The following is a 24,891-nucleotide window of genomic DNA, read 5'->3' as shown; positions in this document are numbered from 1 at the left end:
AGCAATTTTACCCATTTGAAATAATGGAAATCCAATGTTTCCCTTCCAGGTAGCCAAAAAATTAACACTTAACACATATTACAGGGAATAATTAGTATTGTACATGCAGAAAAAAAGTAGAATACAAGTAAATGATGAAATAAATGGATAATAAGCATATGTAACATCATTTGTACCTGTATTGAAAACTTGTTGGTAAAGACGGGCAATAAGCGAGGGAAGGGCCATGCGGACACAACCTTTTAATTTGCTGTAAGTTATTTCATGAATTCTTAGTGTTTCTCACCTTTTGTATCAAATTGCTGACAATGGCAACTTTTTTTCGCTTTACGGTGGATTTTTTTGCATTGGAACGCAATTAAAAGAAATTTTTTTTTTAAAACACTGAATCACCAAGTTCTGGGATTTTTTGTTTGGCCACTCCATTCTGCAGAATGATATGCATGCAAACAGACTAGTATGTTCTGCGCAATGTTTGGTTGTACGATAACTGAGAGGGTGTACGAAAACTAAATCATACAAAAAAAAAGAGCGTATGAAAACCAAGGTGCCACTGTAACTTTCCATTTTAAATCTGTGTCAGGTTCCACAACAGTGTATTGTAGTGATGGGTAAATGACACCTCAGTGAGTGTGTGGCACACTCACAGGGTGTACTGACACTAAATATTTAAAGTAACTTTTCTTTTTAATTGCTGTGCAGAAAGAAATATGACACCCAACTCTCTCCTTTCACTATCTAGATCGATGATGTCAAATGAGGCACACAACCCCTTTGACATCTTTCAGTACGAGCTAAGAAGAAATGCTTCCTGATAAACACAGTTTGGTGCTTCACAGTCAAATGATAGAGCGGTTGTATCGGTCCAATGTTTTTTTGTTGTTTTTTTGTTTTTTCTTAAAGTGACACACAAATCAAAGTATCCATGGACAGTGGCACTTATTGTTTCATGATGCATCGATGCTTCAGTATTGTTTGAGCCTCACGTGTATTCTTGTCATGATGCTGGAATTTGATGAATGTGCTGTTCATAAGCACTACTGTATCAGAAACACAACGTTTTATGTGTTTGTAGTTTAAATGTGAATGCTAATACTAGACAGCTAACTAAAATGTAACATGCTGCCAGTCGTCATGTCTTGTCTTTTGATAGCACATTCTGCGAGGTGGGCCGTCGTTATGGTCGTCTACTTTTGCGGGGTGAGCGAGGCCAAACGCCAGTGCACTGATGAAGTGTGACAGCCGAACCGACCTCGCCTTTTTGTCTCTTTAAATCCTGCCCATTCCCTCCATTGCTCCCATAATGATAGTAATTGTCAGACTGACACATGGCAGGGCCATTCATGTTTCTTTCATCTTTTCCTTCTTATTTTGGTCTCGGTGGGCCAGAGTAAACATTAGTAAACAGGGACTTTGTTGCCACGCGAGTGACTAATTGTTGCACTCGCCCACTCAGATTGTACTGTGGTAATGTTATTTCACAGTTAAGGGTTTGTGTGAGCTTTTCAAAGAGGGTTAAGGTCGTTCATGGCAATGCATCATTGCAAGCAGCTCAAGCAGTCCCCAAACTATTATTAGTATTCATAATACCGTATTAGGTACATCTTCAACAGATGTCTTTGTCTAGCATTTCAGTCTACACTGGGAATTTATTGCAAACTATTATTTAATTCAAACACTGGCAGTGCACTCCAGAGACTGCGGACCACCAATAGACTGATAGCTAAAACAAACACCTAATTTCATGGAGAGATAATGTCCAAACTACAGGTGCACCAACTTTTTCACATCTGATTCGATATGGGAGCCTTGAGTATTGGCCGATACTGATAACTCTATACAATATCAGCATAAATCCTACGACTTCTAATATTTTGTTGTGTTGAATGTCAGAAAAGGTTTGATCAAGTGAAATTTGTCAGAGAACCATAATAGGTATAAAAACACTAACCTATAAATTATTAATCATCTGAAATGTTGTCTTTAAATTGAAGTGGAGTGGTAATTAGTTTTTGGCAACACCTAGTGGCCACAATATTTCATTAAATTAAGCTCATAGAGTTGAATGATGCAGAAGCGTTTGTTACCAGACACTTTTTAATAGGCTTCTGCCTTGGAGACTTTGTATGTGTAAGTAATATGCAACTATAATTACTTAATACTTGTTTAAATTCACAATTCAATTCAATTCAATAAAAACACTTACTATGTACAGTATGTCTAGCTTGTATGCTATTGTGTGCTTAGTTAGCGGTTGTGTAGCTGCTAGCTCCTAGTGGCCTACAGCCTACCATGTTTACGTTTTGTAAAACTTGACAAAAATAGAAGAAAAGACCAACCTTGTGTGCTTATTGGGGGACATTTAAAAAAGTTAACTGGCTGTCCAGCTTTGCACAAGTAAACACGCTGCAGGACTGCTTGTATCGGAGATTTTAGATGCAGGCCCATATCATCCAATACTTGTTTTTTTTTCTATTAGAGCTGTGGTCGAACACAAACTTTGTTTTTGCTTTTTAGTCTACAGTGTGCATCTATAAAAATTATTTATTCTCATTTGCGCAAGAGTTAAAGCTGTGTATTCACTGTGTTTTGGGTTTTATTTTTGTTCCTATCCTATTGACAAGCTAATTGCTAGCATTACATTTTTATTCAGAACCTGTAAATGAGTACAGCTTTGTAGTTCAGATTCCTTATTATGTTGTCTGTATAGTGTTTTTTATGTACTCAATGCATTGATGGCTGTAATGTTCATTTTTGTTGCAGGTAAGTTGTGCATTTCTATGGCTAATAATAACTCACCACCAGCAAATAGCAAACCAGTACTGACATTTTCATTACACTATGGTCCCTTTTAACTGTGTTTATTACAGTGCTGTCAAATCATTACATTTTTCATATTAATTACAGAGTAATAACTGGAGGAGGGGGAAATCGATTTTTAGCTGCCTCGCCATCCGGACATGGACGAGTTTAAAATCGATTAGTAAACATCAATAATCGACAATCGATTTATTTATTGTGAAAAAAGTAATGCAGACAGTTCTAAAATTTGTCTGAATGCAGTGAGCCACCTCCCTGAGAGATCCGACCACCTCCTTTATTTCAGGGCACTTATGGGACGGCGTGGCGCAGTGGGAGAGTGGCCGTGCGCAACCCGAGGGTCACTGGTTCAATCCCCACCAACCTCGTCATGTCCGTTGTGTCCTGAGCAAGACACTTCACCCTTGCTCCTGATGGGTGCTGGTTAGCGCCTTGCATGGCAGCTCCCTCCATCAGTGTGTGAATGTGTGTGTGAATGGGTAAATGTGGAAGTAGTGTCAAAGCGCTTTGAGTACCTTGAAGGTAGAAAAGCGCTATACAAGTACAACCCATTTATTATTTATGTTACAGTTTTGCGCACATTTCCATTAATTTAATAAATGTGGTGGGATTTTCTCATTACAAATGCACTGTTTTTAAAAGTTGCAAGTGACAAATCTGATTTAGTGAAACGAAAATAAATGTAAAACTGCATGAATAAACAAATTAAAAATGCATCATGATTGATAGTTTATCGAGTATGAATAGTAATCGTAATCGAATCGTGAGGTGCCAAAAGATTCCCACCTCCAGTAATGACACTTGTGATTTTTGATTACTATAATCACGATTGATCACAGATCGTAAAATACTTGCATCATATGCATTAACCTGATCACTGAGGTGTAACAACCAGCGCCACCATTCAGGTAACCATCCGCGGATAGGATAAAGAAGCATGTGCGAACAAATAAAGTCGCTGTCAAAGGTTTACATACACTTGTAAAGAACATAATGTCATGGCTGTTTTGAGTTTCCAATAATTTCTACAACTCTTCTTTTTTGTGATAGAGTGATTGGAGCACATACTTTTGGTCACAAAAAACATTCATGAAGTTTGGTTCTTTTATGAATTTATTATGGGTCTACTGAAAATGTGACCAAATCTGCTGGGTCAAAAGTATACATACAGCAATGTTAATATTTGGTTACATGTCCCTTGGCAAGTTTCACTGCAATAAGGCGCTTTTGGTAGCCATCCACAAGCTTCTGGTTTAATTTTTGACCACTCCTCTTGACAAAATTGGTGCTGTTCTGCTAAATGTGTTGGTTTTCTGACATTGACTTGTTTCTTCAGCATTGCCCATGCGTTTGAGTCAGGACTTTGGGAAGGCCATTCTAAAACCTTAACCCTAGCCTGATTTAGCCATTCCTTTACCACTTTTGACGTGTGTTTGGGGTCATTGTCCTGTCGGAACACCCGACTGCGCCCAAGACCTAACCTCCGGGCTGATGATTGTAGATTGTCCTGAAGAATTTGGAGGTAATCCTCCTTTTTCTTTGTCCCATTTACTCTCTGTAAACCACCAGTTCCATTGGCAGCCAAACAGGCCCAGGGCATAATACTACCACCACCATGCTTGACAGTAAGGATGGTGTTTCTGGGATTAAAGGCCTCACCTTTTATCCTCCAAACATATTGTTTGGTATTGTGGCCAAACAGCTCAATTTGTGTTTCATCTCACCACAGAACTTTCCTGATGTCAGATGAAACTAAAATTGAGCTGTTTGGCCATAACCCAGCAGATTTGGTCACATTTTCAGTAGACCCATAATAAATTCATAAAAGAACCAAAGTTCATGAATGTTTTTTGTGACAAACAAGTATGTGCTCCAATCACTCTACCATAAAAAATAAGAGTTGTAGAAATTACTGGAAATTCAAGACAGCTATGACATCATGTTCTTTACAAGTGTATGTAAACTTTTGACCACGACTGTATATATTTTGTCATTAATCTGTGATTGTACATGATTATTGCAAACATTTTTTGTTAAAAATTGCATTAAATTTGACAGCCCTATTTTACTATAATGAGTGCTTGTGCATACCATTATTTGCATATTTTTATTATCTTTGTAGAAAACCACATGCTTCCTTTATCAACCTTACAGAAGACATTTAAACCCTAACGTTGGATCTGGAAATTCTGTTCTTTTTGCTGTCCTGACCAGACACTCTGAAATGATAGCTACCCTGTAATAATAAATAGTAAATAACTAATTAATAATGAATAACTAAGAGGAATATTATAGGTTTTATAATGTAAAAAATAGGCATTATTATGGCTTTTTATGGGTGTGTCCATTATGCGTGTTTAGCATAGCAGGGATCTACTCCAAATACTGCAATAAACAGTTGCTTTGTAAAGCAACTAACTACATATAAACAATATGCTTTATTGCTATTTTCTTACTAAAACACTTTCCTCCCCTTTGTGTTGTCCCTCCTTCACCATCCCAACTTCCGCCGCCTCCCCTTTGAATTTGACCGTCCTGCCACACGACATGTGTGCGCCCCTGGCGTGCCCGCCCTGGACCCCCCAAGCCTGGCGTGCCCGCCCTGGACCCCCCAAGCCTGGCGTGACAGGCCTTGATTCTGCCTTTGGGAAGAAGATGACACGGGAGTAGCCCGAGTCCTGAGTCACTGGTGCACCACAACATACACACGTGTTCATGTGCAGAGAATATCATCGTATGTAATGTGCGTCGCCATCGCACCCAAGCATGACATGCACCTGACTCATCACTTCATCTTTGACCCCCCCACCCCCGCGCCACTGTGCCATCCAGCAGAAAGCGCCATGTCTCTGCAATAGTCAAAAAACATTCCTGAGCAGTAGCGGGTAATTTGGAACGAAGGGAATTTACCCCAAATAGAACAGAGCTTCCCCCCAGGATAGCGAGCGCAAACTGCTGTTACTGGGTCACGCTGGAGACACACAGCAATGACGATCCCCTGCTCCTCTCTCTGTGTGAAGCTTTCCCCGGGCAGAATTAGCAGAGTTTCTGCATGATGTGCTCAGACTTAGTCTTGTCATTTTGCGATGCCGCGCTTGTCACTTTTTTTTTTTGGTATCTCCATCTCGGCTTTCAGAGTTGACGTCCTATCTAGCTGCTTTATAACGCACACCTGCTGTCGCTCACTCATAGATTTTTCATTGATTTTGTCCTGACCTTGACAATAATTTTAGAGGTCCACTATAATGCAGAGGGGACTTTTTAATGATGTTCTAACAATAATATCTGTTTCTACAGCCTGTAAAACGTGGGACAAATAAATCATCTTACACAATTGTTTGCTAAAACAATTACTTTTGAGTTTAATAAAATAAAAAACTCCTCTCTTGTGAACAGTTTCCTTCTAACACAGGGGTCGGCAACCCACAGCTCGAGAGCCGTCTTTAGCGCTTCATGGAGCTTTTACAAAAATGTATGGGATTAGAAAAAGATAAGGGGAAAAATATATTTTTCGCTTCTGTAGGAGGACAAACATGACACAAACCTTCCTAATTGTTAGAAATCCCACTGCTTATATTACCGGTAAACATTCTTCACTGATGAGTATTTGGCGAGCGCCGTTTTGTCCTACTAATTTTGGCAGTCGTTGAATTTACCGCAGTTTGTTTACATGTACAACTTTTTTCAGAGGATGCCACAAAAAGATGTGTTTTATGCCACTTCTTCTTTGTCTTATTTTGTCCACCAAACTTTTTACGCTGTGCGTGAAAGTACAAACGTGAGCTTTGCTGATGTTATTGACTCGTGTGGAGTGCTAATCAGGCATGTTTGGTCAGTGCATGACTGCAAGCTATTCGATGCTAACATGCTATTTAGGCTAGCCGTATGTACATATTGCATCATTATTCCTCGTTTGTAGGTACGTTTGAGCTAAACTAATTTACTTATGTCCTCTGTGTTTTTATTCTACATTTGTATATCTCATGACACATAAGTATGTAATATTGGCTGCATTTCTGATGGTTGTGTGTGTGCCTTTATAGACCACAGCAAACATTACCCAGCTTGCAAAGATTGTAATAAATCCACAGGAAGAAGACAGCCTGCTGTTTCCTTTAACTTGGACACACATATCTATACCTTTGGCCATTCTAAGCCAGTCAATTTCAGGAGTTATCTCACCTTCTGAGAAACCTCCGTTTTACTCATGTTTTTCAATGTTGTAAAAATGTGTAGAATAAATATTAACATTTCAACATTTCTGTCAACGAAAAATGGTGCCAGCCTGCGATACATAGTCATTTTGACAGTAGGCTATTATAGCTAATATCGACACTTGCATCATGTGTTGCCTTCATTATAACACTTATGTAAGGCTTTAAATTTTTTGCCGCTCGAGACAGAATTTCTTTTGTATTTTTAGTCCAATGTGGCTCTTTTAACATTTTGGGTTGCCTGAAGGTGAAGCGCCCCAAAACTCTTTTTTCTTTATCATTAAGAAAAACACTAAAACCTTTACAAATTAAAACAAAAGATAAAACTAAAATTTAAAAAAATATGGGCCAAAGAAGGAACAATATCAAATGTTTCCTCTTTCTGCCAAGAAAGTATATTGTGTCTCTATTTTTTTTCAAATAAAAACTTGAATAGATGTTATTGTGTGTAAGTACTTTTTAAGCACATTCAATAATACCGCTATAATAATAATAACCGCAATATGACATTTTTATACCGTTAAATTTCAATTCCCTACATTGCACCAACCATTCTAACTAAAAATGTCACATTACCACCAAAAATCGCAATGATTTAATTTTACACAACTAAAAAACGACTCCACTTTGTCTACTAAAACAGTCATGACTTAGTGATAATTGCAGGGATGTGAACACCCTTTGAGAAAAAAAGAGGTAAATTGAGGAAAAAAGGAATAACATTTCTATCAGCACAGTGCTGCCACAATCATTGATCATTTTAAGCGTATGCGGCACATTAATTTCAAAAACGCATTATGGCGTTTGCTTTGTTTTCAACATCACAGATTATTAGTCACTGCAGACTTCATGAGAGCCAAAAAAACATAATAAAATATCACTTACTGTACAAGGTCTGCTGTCATTAGGATGCTGACTGCTAGAATGTTCATATATTCCCATTTAAACGAAGAATGACCCATAATCCTCACAAAAAAGGGGGGTGGAACCAAGCGTCTTGGTGTCGTTCTTGCCATTTCTGGGTCTAAATTGACTGTTAAAGTGTACCAACATGTCAGAACACGTCCTTATCCTTCTACCAAGGTGAGAGGCATGATTTATGATCTATATTAAACTTTCACAAGCACCAAGGCGAGGAAGCAGCTCACTAGCCGATGTCAACAAAGACACACAAGCTCGTGATCATGGCGCCGCCAAAAATAGTTTGTCTGCGTTAGCGCTTATAACAACAATATCACTACTACTTGGTTAATATTCAAATCACAAAATGTAAAGGGAGTATTGTTAGCGGTTTTTGAAGGGTTATTTATTGGGTTTTATGGGCGGAATGGAGGACCTCCCATTGGCTCCATTGTAAGCGGACTTTGTCTTTCATAATGATTGTGAACGATAGGCAAAAGTCCAAAAAAGTGCAGTTCCCCTTTAAAGTTTTTATAAATAAATCGTGAAGTAATTTATGGTTCACCAATGAGATTAATTAGATTATCAATGTTTAAAAATAAGGTTCAAGATGTTTATCAAGATTCAATAGAAAGTAAAAGTACATCGTTTTTAACGTGTCTTTTTATCGTTTTTAATCATCATGGGACGGCGTCGCTTGGTTTTTAGAGCGGCCGTGCCAGCAACTTGAGGGTCACCGGTTCGATCCCCAGCTTCCACCATCCTAGTCATGTCTGTTGTGTCCTTGAGCAAGACACTTCACCCTTGCTCCTGATGGGTCGTGGTTAGGGCCTTGCATAGCATCTCCCGCCATCAGTGTGTGAATGTTTGTGTGAATGGGTGAATGTAGAAATAGTGTCAAAGCGCTTTGAGTACATTGAAAGTAGAAAAGCGCTATACAAGTATAACCCATTTATCAGTTACAGTATATGCATTTCATATTGTTTTTTTCCATGTATAATTATCTACAAAATATGTTTGGTTTTCATATTTTTGGGTCTCTGGAACAAATATATTTTATTTACATCATTTCTCATGGGAGTTTTCTTTGTTTTTTGTACGATAATATTAAACTTGAAGGTTTGGTGACTTACATGTCGCTGCATACTTTGGTCCTGTGCAGCAGTGACACGCCAGCTCGCTCACCAGCACAATGTCACAACGTGTCCAGCTGACACACACACCTGCTGCGACCTCTCACTCAACCTGCCCTCCCCCGCGGGCCAGAATTGGCACTGCGGCTAACAAGCTCAGTCTAAAAAATGTTTGCGGCATGCCAGCTTTTTGAGAACACTCCTTCATTTTTCATGAGGCGTGTCAAGCGAATCAAGTTAGACGAGCTATCAGTAGAACACGTTTTGCAGCAAAGGGCTCTCAAAGCATCACTGCTCTGCACCGCTGCCATGGCGACAACAAATTGGAGGATTGCAGGCGAGCGCTTCTTGTGTTCAGAGTCGCTGCTAACAAACCCCAGCAGGACGCCAATGAACAACTTCTATTGAAAAATAGAAGTGTAGCCAACCACTAACGCAATAACCCTGCAGCAAGCTAATGACAAAATACAGCAAAAATGTGATGTTCTTGCTTCTTAAACTCGTTCTAAAATGTTAATGATGTCGCTGTGTTATTCGTTGCATGGATGAATAAATGAAAGGGTGGAGACCACAAAAGGAGGCAAACAAACACAAAGGTCAACAGTGCAGGTTAGTAAAGTGACCACAGCTTGAGGGTGCAAAGGATGCTGTGAGTGACAGTCCAGAAGAGGTGACTCCCAGGATGAATGGCGGCCATAACAAGAAAGGATAAATAACCCCACACTGTTGCTAGTATTCTCACTACTTGCAGGAGACATCTTTATTTTTCCTGTCCTTTCTGGCCTTTTTATTGACTCACTGTTTTCAAGGTTGTCATGCGCGGTAACCAAGCAGCACGTTCTCATGTGTAGTCTGTGATTTTTCTCTCTTTATCTTAAGATGAGAGGAAGCAGTCTCGCTCGCTACACTCTGGGCGTTTGCCAACATCGCTTTGTACATACAAGTGTTCTCACACAACGCGCCGACAAAGTTAAAGCAATCATTTTTACACGGAATTACAAAGAAAATAGCAATTTTACCTCTCCTTCGATCCTGGGGGGCCGGATGCTAGACAGGTGTATAGTCTTGTGCTCTCCGGAGTTCAACTTGACCACCATGGCGTCGGCGTTGACCACCTGCATCACCTGCAAGAAGAATCAAAAGCCCCCTATTGAGCAACTTTTCAATGATTTCTGACCAACCGCTAGCTAAATGAGCTCGACCCATGTACACGTCGAGCACCTCCCAAAGAGCAGCTATGTTGAAACTTTTTTTTTTTTTTTTAAAGGCTTCACGACACATTTCTAAAACAAAGTCAGGTGATCTGCCAAGTATCCATCAGACAGCTGCAGACATGGGTAATGTGTGTTTGTTTGACCATTGTGCTTTTCTTCAGTCAAGCTGGACATAGCCATGCTAACATGGGGGATGGCATGGCTTGGTTGGTAGAGCGGCCGACCAGCAACTTGAGGGTTCCAGGTTCTATTCCCGCTTCCACCATTCTAGTCACTGCCGTTGTGTCCTTGGGCAAGACACTGTACCCACCTGCTCCGTGTGCCACTATATTTAAGGATGTAAATATTGGGTTTCACTATGTAAAGCGCTTTGAGTCACTAGAGAAAATGCGCTTTATAAATATAATTCACTTCACATTTATGTACTCCTGTCACATTGTTTTATGTCAGGGGTCTCAAACTCAAAACCCACGGGCCATTTGAAACCCGCTGGCCCATATTTTGTGGCCCTCTACTTAACACCATAATTATGTGTAATTGTGACGTGCTCGTTAATATATCATAAGAGACCAAGAAACACACATTGGGCAACACAAAGAGCAACTTTCTGTAAGCAAGCAGAAGTGTCTCTAACCATTTCCTTTGGAACTCATAAGTCTCAAAATAAATATATATTTTTACATTTTTAATGACTTAAGGCCTACCCTAACTCAGGGTCACTATAGCAGCTAGTATTGGTAGAATTTAGTCACATGATTAAAACCTAAATTTGTAGTGAACTTTTTCTCTGGCTCTCATCGATGGCGGACGCCCACGCCTTCGTACTGCCCTCTGCTTAGTCTCTCCTGCTTGCTTCTTTGTCTTGTTGTTAAGGGCTACATAAATAACATTTGATTGATTGATAATATCCCTCATTAGCACTTCTGATTTGTTTTTGTCGCACTAAATCAGCCACTTACAATGTATTGATGAACGTTTATATATATATATATATATTAACGTTACTGTAGCGTAAACTACATTTATCACGTGTTTTATACGTTCTACATTGCTACCATGAATTGATTTACGTGGACCCCGACTTAAACAAGTTGAAAAACTTATTGGGGTGTTACCATCTAGTGGTCAATTGTACGGAATATGTACTGTACTGTGGCAATCTACTAATAAAAGTTTCAATCAATCAATCAAGCAATACAGTGTGTTTCTTCTCCATCCACTGTGTTTGAAAGTTACAGAAAATGTGCATATATTCCTATAAGTCGTTTATATTCAGACTAGGCAAACACAAAAAATAGCTTTCGTGGATGTGGCCATCTTGATTTCCGTCCTCGTAACTGGAACGCTCCCAACTCAGCTTTGATATTCCAAGCTCCAACTTACAAATTCCAAGGTAAATGGAACGCAGCATTACTCTGGGATCAACTTTTTTTAAATCATCCTCCCCCCATGTTTACATTTTCCTACTGTTTTTACAGGCCATCGCCCTTGTGGCAATCCATCAGTGTTCCTGTTCTGTCTACCCAGTACAATGTATGTCTGCTCTTGAACGGGTTTGCACTGAACATTTTATTTCACTGTACTTTTTCAGTGCAATGACAGTAAAGAGCTATTTTATTCCAATATTTTGTGCAACCCATTCTCACACAGACTCATCCTCCAACGGCCCCCAGGTAAATTGAGTTTGCAATCGCAGCATTATTAGCCTACTGGATTGGTTCAGCTATCAATAAGGGGCCATGGCTCGTCACTCCAGCGTCTGGGAAGCCGCCTGGAGACTTACAACAACTTGGAAGTTGAGCGCTGATAGCAATGTACAGAAGCTAGCTCATTTGCATAGCTAGCCTCTACTCAATTAAACCACAAATGTTGTACTTTTTTGCGAGCAGGTCAGATATGTTGGTCAAAAATATCATTATCTGACTAAGGCGCTAAATTAACATAACACGCCACGCGGGACCCCCGCCTAGAGACCAAATAACTTGAGTCACAAGTCTAGCGGGGAAATTATGCAAATCTTCCCCCGAGATGAAAAGTCATCATTTAAAGTCATGAATACAAATGAAGTGGGAGGGTAAAAAAAATTGAGAGGCAGTCCAAAAAAGAAAAAAAAGTGCGTGGCCCTCCTGTGCTGAAAAGACAGATTGGGGTTACCACCGTGTGGTGTGGAGATGGAGAGGAGGAGGTGCCCAAACAGAAATGCTTTTAAGTAGGCCACACGTATGTTTATGGACATCAAAGCTAAATGAACCACTGCAACACAGGGTGTCCTCATATTTTCATATTTGTGGCACCCCCCATGGGTTGTGCTTAAAATGCTTCAAACGACATGCGAGCATGCAAGTAATACAGATATCCTCATGTTTTATAATCCATCCATCCAGTTTCTACCGCTTTTACCTCTCGGAGTCGCGGGGGTGCTGGAGCCTATCCCAGCTACATTTGGGCGGAAGGCGGCGTACACCCGGGACAAGTCTCCACCTAAACACAGGGCCAACACAGATAGACAGTGCACCTGCAAAAACGTGTTGCTTGATGGCGGCCATGTTTTTCAACCAATCTTGAGCAAATTTCCTGTGTATCACAGTCATCTCTCTAAAAAGACAGTGCTTTGGTTTTGTGGAGCGCATTGAGCTGGATTAGAGTTTTCAAGTCTATTTACTTATGGGGTTTAATAACAGCACCGCCATGTGGTGTATTTGTCAAGAAAACAATAGCCCAGCCAATACAGTTGGGCTTAAAGTTTTGACAAATGTTCACCCTTTTGCATGCAGCAGTTCAACAGCCATTCTTTTTTAACATAAGCAGGATTTAATCCATCCAGCTGTATAATCACTCACCATACAGCAATAAATGATATCTGCCAATTACCTGACACCTGACATGTCAGCTACTTCTTTGTTTTTAATGTCTATTTTCTGCTGGATCTACTCTCTATTTTATGCTGCTGCTGTCACATATACTATAATATTGTACATGGTCATTGGTATATACTGTATATATGTTATAGACATAATATAATATATCAGTATATATAATATACTGTACACATATTATGTATATATCCGTATATATGTTATATTTTATATCGCTATATTTAGTCTATTTATACCTGTATTGTCCTTTCCATCCTTACACTTTCCGTCATTGTAACTGAGCTACTGTGTTGAACAATTTCCCTTGTGGATAATTAAAGTTTGTCTAAGTCTAAGTCTATTTCTATTTCCCCGACATTATTTGTGGTGGTCCAACACAGTCAATATTTGACCACGGCAGAAGGATTTGGCAGTCATTTTTTAAAATTAAAGTTTGACACTATCTGCTCACCCTCACTCAATGACATTATATAATTAGGGGTGCATGATAAATATCAGATAGATATTTATCAAACGGATATGAGGAATTATGACATCATCTCGATAGATCTTAAAAGATTAAAAAAGAGCTCAGATGAAGAAAAAAAATGTGAGTTAGGGTGAGCAAATCAAGCGCTGCTTTTCTCTTCCCTTTGCCTTGCTGCAAAAAGGCCTGTCGTAAAATTCCCCTGAATTCATTGAAAACAAACATGGCCATCATGTGGGACTTCACTGTTTCAGAGGAAGACATTTTAAATGTTGTGCATACATTTCACAAGGAGGGGGAAAAATGGAGTTCCAACACATCAACCCTTATCAGCCACCTGAAACGCCTGCATCACTACAACAAGTGTTTTGAGAGACTAAGGAGGCACCCACGAAAGAAGCTGTCTCAAAGTCAGCCGCAAAGAAATAGTGAAAATATTCTAGAAATAAGTCAGCGGTTATTAGTAACCCCTCTTGGGAAGCAGGAAGATATCTGTATAGGCTTGAAAAAAAAAAATTGGGACGCACAATATGTAATGATTTTACTGACTGACTTGCAGTTACCATTCCATCCAGCAAATGGCAGTGTAAGAGGAACTTGTGAGGAATTTACGAGCAATAGCCACTAGCAATTTTGACACTACTGTTCAGACAACACAACATTTTTACTTACGGTGCAAACCAAAAAATAGCACCATGACAAGTAACCGCAAAGTTAATACACAACAACAATGAAGTGGCATTCATCAGCCGCTGCACAAAATGAAATTAACCCCAGTTAATCAATACCGGTAATTAAAGTTAAGTTAAAGTACCAATGATGGTCACACACACACTAGGTGTGGTGAAATGTATCCTCTGCATTTGACCCATCCTCTTGTTCACCTCCTGGGAGGTGAGGGGAGCAGTGAGCAGCAGTGGTGGCCGCGCCCGGGAATCATTTTGGTGATTTAACCCCCAATTGGGACGGCGTGGCGCAGTGGAAGAGTGGCCGTGCGTGACCCGAGGGTCCCTGGTTCAATCCCCACCTAGTACCAACCTCGTCATGTCCGTTGTGTCCTGAGCAAGACACTTCACCCTTGCTCCTGATGGGTGCTGGTAGCGCCTTGCATGGCAGCTCCCTCCATCAGTGTGTGAATGTGTGTGTGAATGGGTAAATGTGGAAGTAGTGTCAAAGCGCTTTGAGTACCTTGAAGGTAGAAAAGCGCTATACAAGTACAACCCATTTATCATTTATTTAATTCCAACCCTTGATACTAAGAGCCAAGCAGGGAGGTAATGGGTCCCATTTTTATAGTCTTTGGTATGACTTGGCCGGGGTTTGAACCTACCGATCTCAGGGCGGACACTCTAACCACTAGGCCACTGATGTCTGTTCTGTTGTTAAATAAGGGTAAAAAAAAAAAGAGATAATGTCACACTTCTTATGACAACAACCAAAAAGCTCAATTTGACCTGTCTGCGCACTAACACTGAGTTTTGTGTCACAGCAAATTGTGCAAATCACAATCACCCAACCCAAATACACGATTGAGTAACCACTGGGACGAGTGGTAGACACATGGTAGAGGGTTTGAAGTGTAATGACACATCCTACTACACATTGTTGCACCGGGGTAATAAGGTCATTGTGTGGCCTGCACAAGTAAATAATCCTTTATCATCAGCTAATTATCAGAGAGGGGGAGGGGATGCCAAAATGCAGATTGACTATGATGACGCAAAATGGTGGTCGAGACAACAGCGGGTGAAAGTCTTTGCAAAGTGTCCGCCATCAGAGATAAATATGTATCCAGCATGACTCACGGTCTCTGCTGAAGACTCCCAAGAGGTGGCGCTCTACTGCCACCCTCAGTCTACCGCCTGTATGACATCTGCAGCAGCTCACAGTGCAGGACTGCGATGACTTGTCACCCAAAAGTACTTGAATAAGACTGCTCGCAAATCTGAGCCACACGTAGGAGTCATCTTCCTCCTCTTGACTTTAAAACTGGGCCATGGACCAATTGACCCCTCTTTCATCTATCTCTTCCACCTTAAGTGACTTTTTAATATCTGACTCCTACGCGTCCTGACCTTCTCTTCATCTCGGGTGACCCAGTTGTGCTGGTGGTGGAGACTCATTTATTTTCGACTTAACTTCATATTAAAAGGGGCACTATTTAAAGTGCACACAGAACAAAGCATTTATCAATATATAGACATATTTATTCACTTCTGACCGGTATTAGGAGGGAAGATCATATATAAACTAGAAAGCACTCAAAGAGGGCAGACCATTACCAGGCCCTACCTCCCAATGGAAAATAAGTCCTGAATCCAGACGGTGATCCGAATCAGCCCCACAATGCAATCACCGTTTTTTTTGCTGTTTTCTGACATTCCCTGAACGTTTAATCAAAATGTGCCCATAACCTTTTGAACCATTTATAATGAAATGATTAATGTTGACCCCGACTTAAACAAGTTGAAAAACTTATTCGGGTGTTACCAGTTACTGGTCAATTGTACAGAATATGTACTGTACTGTGCAATCTACTAATAAAAGTCTCAATCAATGAATCAAATGAAATTAAACAAAAAGGGAACTCTGTTTCCATGCGCACGAACGCACAAGTTGAAGCTTGTATGGCAACGTAAAAATTATCCAGATCAGACCCAAATCTGATAGCTTTGGTAAAAGCTTTGGTGAAATCCAACCACAACTTTATGAGTTATAATAATAGATTAGATTTATATAGGGGCAGCACGATGGTACAGGGGTTAGGGGCTGGTGCTTCACAATAAAAAGGTCCCGAGTTTGATTCCTGGGCTCAAGGTCTTTCTGTGTGGAGTTTGCATGTTCTCCCCGTGACTGCGTGGGTTCCCTCCGGGTACTCCGGCTTCCTCACAAAGACATGCACCTGGGGATAGGTTGATTGGCAACACTAAAATTGGCCCTAGTGTGTGAATGTTAGTGTGAATGTTGTCTGTCTATGTTGGCCCTGTGATGAGGTGGCAACTTGTCTAAGGTCACTGTTATGCTGATGACACCCAACTCTACATGCCCCTAAAGCTGACCAACACGCCGGATTGTAGTCAGCTGGAGGCGTGTCTTAATGAAATTAAACTATGGATGTCTGCTAACTTTTTGCAACTCAACGCTAAGAAATTCTGGAATAAGGCTGTAACATAGCACAATGTGGAAAAGTAAAGCGTGTGAATACTTTCCGGATGCATTGTATCTTTATTTATTTATATCTATCTATATACACACACACAAATCTGTTAGGTATGTAACGATATCAAAATCTCACATTACGATATTATCACGGTATGATATTGTGGTATATGTCAAAAAAATAAAAAATAAGACTAAATGCCATAATGCGTCAAATCAATTGGCAGGAATAATTAAGATAAACACACTTACTGTAATCGAACACACATAATGCTAAAATGTTCTAATCATATCTATTACTACAAACTAGTATTTTAAGTGCAAATAATAGTGCAGGAACAGCCAAGCAAATATAAATTTATATACAAAAAATTACAATTGAACGTAAAGTGACAATGTAAACACGTGTAACAAGTGTAAAACAATAGTGTACAGTTTAGTGTCCTTCAATTTACTTTCTGAGAAGCAGTGTCTTTTACAGTGGATATTTGTTATATCAGTTGACTTCCATTTAAAAGTTAACTCACATTTTAACTTTTAATAATGTGAATAACTCACATATTGACATTTAGCTTCACCAACTTCATGTTTTTCGGGTGATGGAAGCTTATTAGGTAGTTTGGTGTGCAGCAGGTGCTTTCCCTCAGCATGGTGTGCCATGCCCGAGTCTGTTTTGGCTTGGAACTCTCAAGACGAACATGGCACATGTTATTAACTCTACCACAGAGGCTATGTTTTTGCCAGGGTTTGATTGTGTTTGTTAGCAACATAATCTAAAAGGTTATAAACGGATTTTGAAAAAACAATTCCTCTTATTTACTACAAAGTAGAACACACTTCACGTCCTGCTTCCTCCTTCTCTCCCCATTTACTGCTCTCCATGCCCCACATTGCAGTCTTTATGTCTATTTCTATATCTATATCTATATAAATAGATCTTTATCAATATTGATCTCTAGATCTATCTTTTTACTTAAAAAATGAAGAAATAAGCGAGACAAGACTCACAGTTGTTGGCACCCTCCTGCAGCGGTGTGGTACCTAAAGCAGCGAGACACTTGAAGGTATAGTTCCTCGCCTAAGTCTTCCTTTGCTCAGTACCCAACATTCCCTAACATGTTCCCCACATCCTCGCCTCACATTGGGAGATCAGAGAGCGACTCACGCCGACAGTATGAATGTTTTATCGCACCTTTTCCCCTCTTTTTTTGTATGTGCACTCATTATGCAGGAGCGCTCTTGATCACATTCAAAGCAACCTTTTATGTAACCCGCAGGCAAGCCACAAATTTATTTAGGAGAGTTTGAAAAAAATAAAAATAAAATAAAAAAGAAGGGAGGCGGCACTTTCAAGATGTTAAATATTTTTCTACTGCAGTGAGGCTGTAATATTATTTTACCCTGACAATTAGATTTGGTGGTGTGTCCATCTCCCTTGATTGAAGCTAATATGTGCTGACAAGTAGGAGGGAGTGCATTCTCCACACTGTACTCTGCATTAAGGACACTTTTTACCCTCCCCAAGGCCCAGGGCAATAACCTCCAAAGCTAATATCTTCTTGGCTTTTAGGAGTATGAGCCAGCGTTTTGGGCCTAATTGGACAGGGGGACCGTTTCAAGGTTGCAGTAAAGCTTTTGTTCCGTAGCTCCAAAGGAAAGGATTGTTTATATGAATATAAGAAGTGTCAGGGGAAGGAAACGGGGTCAGGTTTTATTCATGTATTTGGTGGTTCTGTTTTTTACTTCTGTGTTCAAAACGGCTTTCATCTAAAACAAAGCAGCGCGGTGTCACCTTAGGGCCGAGAGGAGAGATGTGTTGACAAAAAAAGGGAAAATAAAAACACATAAGGGCCTCACCTTGGCTACAAATTGTCTGTCCTTCTGGTCCAAATTGGCTGTGGGTGCAACATAGTCCTTCCACATGCGCACTTTACGCTCTTTAGCAGACCTAAAGGAGAAAACAAAACACTCGTAAGAGGCAGACTAGAACTCACTAAAGTTACCTTAACCCTCAGAGTATATTATATTATTCTCTTTTGTCCTTTGATGTTGATGCAGCCTGCAAGTTCCAGTGAGCTACAATAATCTGTTCATTCTGACCAAGCAAGCAAGTGCTTTCCTCAAATGCAACAAATTTGCATGCAGAGACCACCAAATGTTCTGCAAAAGTTGCTGAAAAGAGTGATCCCCCTCCCCATTACAGACGCACGCACAAGTTATTTGCAGTACAGGTCTCTCCACAGGTGCAGCGCACATGCACTTACTTTTTACCATTTGTTTTGCTTTTCACTGCATTTCTAAAGCATCATGGCCGTCATGGACAGCTCAATCACGTCAGTTTGTACCACCCCCCACCGGAAGCCACCACCTCGTCAAAGTTATGTGCAGCCTCGCAACTTCATGACACATTTTAGCCAATCAGTTTCATTTTCACCAGTCAAATTTGTCTCCAAGCGACGCTGAAATACGCATGTCAATTGTCTAATCAGAACTTGTGTGGTTCTTGTGTATACGACGGGTAATGTGGTGTATAAACATTTAGCAACAACAGCGTCCTCACTTCTTAGTTTACATGTATTTACAAACCCCGTTTCCATATGAGTTGGGAAATTGTGTTAGATGTAAATATAAACGGAATAAAATGATTTGCAAATCCTTTTCAACCTATATTCAATTGAATGCACTACAAAGACAAGATATTTGATGTTCAAACTCATAAACTTTTTTTTTTTTTGCAAATAATAAATAACTTAGAATTTCATGGCTGCAACATGTGCCAAAGTAGTTGGGAAAGGGCATGTTCACCACTGTGTTACATCACCTTTTCTTTTAACAACACTCAAACGATTGGGAACTGAGGAAACTAATTGTTGAAGCTTTGAAAGTGGAATTCTTTCCCATTCTTGTTTTATGGAGAGCTTCAGTGGTTCAACAGTCCGAGGTCTCCGCTGTCGTATTTTACGCTTCATAATGCGCCACACATTTTCGATGGGAGACAGGTCTGAACTGCAGGCGGGCCAGGAACGTGCCGCACTCTTTTTTTACGAAGCCACGCTGTTGTAACACGTGCTGAATGTGGCTTGGTATTGTCTTGCTGAAATAAGCAGGGGCGTCCATGAAAAAGACGGCGCTTAGATGGCAGCATATGTTGTTCCAAAACCTGTATGTACCTTTCAGCATTAATGGTGCCTTCACAGATGTGTAAGTTACCCATGCCTTGGGCACTAATGCACCCCCATACCATCACAGATGCTGGCTTTTGAACTTTGCGTCGATAACAGTCTGGATGGTTCGCTTTCCCTTTGGTTCGGATGACACGATGTCGAATATTTCCAAAAACAATTTGAAATGTGGACTCATCAGACCCCAGAACACTTTTCCACTTTGCATGAGTCCATCTTAGATGATCTCGGGCCCAGAGAAGCCGGCGGCGTTTCTGGATGTTGTTGATAAATGGCTTTCGCTTTGCATAGTAGAGCTTTAACTTGCACTTACAGATGTAGCGACGAACTGTATTTAGTGACAATGGTTTTCTGAAGTGTTCCTGAGTCCATGTGGTGATATCCTTTAGAGATTTATGTCGGTTTTTGATACAGTGCCATCTGAGGGATCGAAGGTCACGGTCATTCAATGTTGGTTTCCGCCCATGCCGCTTACGTGGAGTAATTTCTCCAGATTCTCTGAACCTTTTGATGATATTATAGACCGTAGATGTTGAAATCCCTAAATTTCTTAAATTGCACTTTGAGAAACGTTGTTCTTAAACTGTTTGACTATTTGCTCACGCAGTTGTGGACAAAGGGGTGTACATCGCCCCATCCTTTCTTGTGAAGCTGTTTTATACCCAATCATGGCACCCACCTGTTCCCAATTAGCCTGCACACCTGTGGGATGTTCCAAATAAGTGTTTGATGAGCATTCCTCAAATTTATCAGTATTTATTGCCACCTTTCCCAACTTCTTTGTCACGTGTTGCTGCCATCAAATTCTAAAGTTAATGATTATTTGCAAAAAAAATAATGTTTATCAGTTTGAACATCAAATATGTTGTCTTTGTAGCATATTCAACTGAATATGGGTTGAAAATGATTTGCAAATCATTGTATTCCGTTTATATTTACATCTAACACAATTTCCCAACTCATATGGAAACGGGGTTTGTATAAATTTATTAATCTATCTATTAAGAACAACAACATAATATTAACCCTTGTGTGGTGTTCGGGTCTGTGGGACCCATTTTCGATTTTTATTAAAACAAAAATGATACAATTAATTAATTTTTCAAACTGAGACTCACTGACTTTGGCTCATTTTTTGTGAAGAACATATATCAGAATACATATTTAATGACCACACACCATACACCCCCCCTACACATTTCTATTACATATAAGATGTCCGGGTCCCCTGGACCCGGGGCTATAGAAGTGTGGAAATTGATGTTCTGTGTACCACACACGTCTTGCCTACTTTGTGTGGACCCACGTTTGGTCAGTAGGTTGTGAGGGCCCCCCTTTCCAATATTGCTACAATGATGAAGAAATATATATCTAGCACTAGATGGGAGTAAAGAGTTGCAACCTCACTTCAGAATGCAAAACACACAAACTATAAAAAAAAAAAAAAAAAACACTTTTGTAGTTGTAAGGACCGACCGCTGTTGCTAGGTAGATTTGACCATACACACGCATAGTAGTAAGTTATGCGAGTTGGCCATTTATAAGGACAGCAAACACACACACACACACACACACACACACACAGCAGGCCTAGACAGGGGGAGGACAGAGTGTAGGTACACAGAACATCAGAGGGTCAAATGTGCGAGAAAATGAGAGCAGACAGTGTTGACAAACAATGTTGCAACCTTGTGTGGGAACCGCAGGTGCAGAAACACAAAAGAAGAATCCCTGTGGGATGCAGAAACTGGCAGAGACATTTCTGTGCAACGTTCATATTGTTGTTACTCAGCTAGCTGGCTGAGTAACAACAATATGAACATTACACAAGGGTTAAGAACATATTTTTATTTGCAATGTTGACCGAGCAAAAAGGCAGCATTTACATTTTAGAGATGTTGAAGTGTGATGATAATCTTTCAACAAATATTAGCGCTATACTTTGCTTTCGGTTCACAAATGCTCTTCACAATTTGTAAAAGGTACAATATTTACAGTATTTTCATTATTTTATGCATTACCGGAACTTTTTTCCTCTGCGCATATATTTCCGTTTCCAAGGCAGTGCATTTCCGATTTCTGGCAACAAATGTGTGCTCCTACTTGCGGAAACAAACTTGTGCGTTCTTATCATGTCAAACTTGGTAGCAGACAACAAAGACAGCCATTTTCGGACAAATAGGGATTAACAATCGTATCTTTTTAAAGCTGAAAATACGGAGAATAAATAACTTTGCGTTATGGTGAAACATCAATACAACATTTCTATTGAAAAAGTTGGCACAGGGGCATCGCCTTCCCTTTAAACAACACTCAGTAAACGTTTGGGAACTAAGGAGACCATTTTCTGAAGCTTTTCAGGTGGAATTCTTTCCCATTCTTGCTTGATGTACATCTTAAGTTGTTGAACAGTCCGGGGTCTCTGTTGTCGTATTTTTACACTTCATAATGCGCCCTACATTTTCAATGGGAGACAGGTCTGGACTACAGGCAGGCCAGTCTAGTACCCGCACTCTTTTACTACGAAGCCAAGTTGTTGTAACACGTGCAAAATGTGGCTTGGCATTGTCTTGCTGAAATAAGCAGTCCATGAAAAACACTTTGCTTGGATGGCAACATATGTTGCTCCAAATCCTGTATGTACCTTTCAGCATTAATGGTGCCTTCACAGATGTGTAAGTTACCTATGCCTTGGACACTAATACACCCCCATACCATCACAGATGCTGGCTTTTGAACTTTGCGCCTAGAACAATCTGGGTGTTTTTTTCCTCTTTGGTCTGGAGGACCGATGCCCACAGTTTCCAAAAACAATTTGAAATGTGGACTCGTCAGACCACAGAACACTTTTACACTTTGCATCAGTCCATCTTAGATGAGCTCGGGCCCAGCGAAGCCGGCGGCGTTTCTAGGTGTTGTTGATAAATGGCTTTTGCTTTGCATAGTACAGTTTTAACTTGCACTCTAGATGTAGTGACCAACTGTAGTTTGTGACAGTGGTTTTCTGGAGTGTTCCTGAGCCCATGTAGTGATATCCTTTACACACTGATGTCGTTTTTTGATGCAGTACCGCCTGAGGGATCGAAGGTCACGGGCATTGCTTCTTACGTGCAGTGATTTCTCCAGATTCACTGAACCTTTAGATGATATTACAGACCGTAGATTGTGAAATCCCTAAATTCCTTGCATTAGCTTGTTGAGAAATGTTGTTCTTAAACTGTTCGACTATTTGCTCACGCATTTGTTCACAAACTGGTGACCCTCATGGCAACCACCTGTTCCCAATTAGCCTGTTCACCTGTGGGATGTTCCTCAACTTCCTCAGTCTTTTTTGCCACTTGTGCCAGCTTTTTGTTGCAGGCATCAAATTACAAATTTGCAAAAAATAACAAAGTTTACCAGTTCGAATGTTAAGTATCTTGTCTTTGCAGTGTATTCAATTGAATATTGGTTGAAAAGGTTTTGCAAATCATTGTATTCTGTTTTTATTTACAATTTACACAACGTGTCAACTTCACTGGTTTTGGGTTTTGTATAACCCATTTACCTTTTATGTGTAAATTAAAAAAAAAAAACAGTTTAGTACCGTTCAGCAGCTCTGAGTTTCTCAGCTCCTTGTGTGTAGACGGCCATGGACCAATCCACGCAGCGGGCGAAGCCTTCCTTTAGCAGGAGCTCTGTTATGTTGCCATTCTGGGGGAAAAAGTGCAGAAAACACAGGTTTTGTAGATTTTTTTTTTTTTTGTAAAACTACAGCATAACATTTTGGCACAAATTTAGGTAAAGGAGCAATATCAATCCTGAGACATTGGAAGCTTAGGCCATGTCTTACCGGGTGTAGGATGGTTCCCAGTATGATCTGGTTTGGGCAGCTCTCCAGAATGATCTGCACGTCTCTCTGCAGCAGACGGGACTCTGTGAAGAACTTTGCCTCAGCCGCAAACGGCTCTGGCGTCTCTGTGCCTTCTGCTTCCCGCTTAAACGTGGGACACTGGGGGAATGGGAGGGGTACCATTGAGAAAGCAAAGCTCAAGTGTTTATCGTTCATTTGCAGCTTAAGCGCAGCCGTTTCAAGTAGATGTCACCTTGCAAAACAGCAGGCAAACAGACAAAGGAAAGAAATATGACAAGACCTCTAACAGCAAAGTAATATCTTCAAGTGAGGGTCTTCGAGATTTTGTCAAATCGATTAATGGGGGAAACTTTGCAGCAGTGGAATAAGCAAAGGAGCATCAGAAGTGTGCCGTTATATAACAAGTGTTTTAGAAGTTAGGACATTTGTTTGTGCTGCTAATAGCGCTAAGGTTACCTTGACTCCAGACAGCATGACGGTGACCAGGTAGTAGTCGGGCAGCAGCAGGGCACGGACAACGCTGCCGTCACGCACGTGCTCGATGATGGCTGCAGGAGAAAGGATGTGGGGGAGCGTGGTGTTAGTCGTCTATTATGCAAAAGTGACTTTGATGTTCTAACTTGGGGTGCACGATATTTTTTGGGCTGATATGAGGAATTATAATGTCAAACATATAAATCCGATAACATTAAAAAAATGTGCAGCATGAAGAGGTTTTTGTACGCTTTTATTATTCATTCTCTTTCATTTCGTTCGTATTTTGTTCGGGAGTCCGAATGAATCCGGCATTTTACATTTCCTCAGGTACCTTCTTAAACAAATCTCAGTTTATTTTTTTCTACCATCAATACATTTCAAAATGATCTGTTCTTTTAATTTGTGAAGCAAATAAACAGTCTCCTCTTCATTACAATTGTTGCTACGTTTTACGTTATAGCATGAATGGATATATATACCGGTAGTTTATTTTTGGCGAACTACGGACTAGTAATGCAAAGGAAATTTGGCCACCGAAAAAAGATGTACTTTGATCACTGGAACAGCGCTGCTGAAAGCGGTTGTTGTGATGACATA

The 24,891-nt window shown here is 40.2% G+C and overlaps 1 protein-coding gene across 1 annotated transcript in view; it reads right to left on the bottom strand.

Annotated features, from left to right (window-relative positions):
• Positions 1–24,891, bottom strand: part of snd1 (staphylococcal nuclease and tudor domain containing 1) — a 272,862-nt gene that overhangs the window by 231,325 nt on the left and 16,646 nt on the right. The window contains exons 6-10 of the mRNA XM_061959499.2: positions 24,274–24,365; positions 23,797–23,955; positions 23,551–23,657; positions 18,640–18,730; positions 10,087–10,191 (exon numbers count right to left, since the gene is read on the bottom strand). Of these exons, the coding sequence (XP_061815483.1) occupies positions 10,087–10,191; positions 18,640–18,730; positions 23,551–23,657; positions 23,797–23,955; positions 24,274–24,365 (554 nt within the window). The remainder of the gene's footprint in view (positions 1–10,086; positions 10,192–18,639; positions 18,731–23,550; positions 23,658–23,796; positions 23,956–24,273; positions 24,366–24,891) is intronic.

This window comes from Nerophis lumbriciformis, linkage group LG05 (genome assembly GCF_033978685.3).
Source record: "Nerophis lumbriciformis linkage group LG05, RoL_Nlum_v2.1, whole genome shotgun sequence".
Lineage (NCBI taxonomy): Eukaryota > Metazoa > Chordata > Actinopteri > Syngnathiformes > Syngnathidae > Nerophis > Nerophis lumbriciformis.
This window is presented reverse-complemented; position numbering and strand designations above follow the sequence as displayed.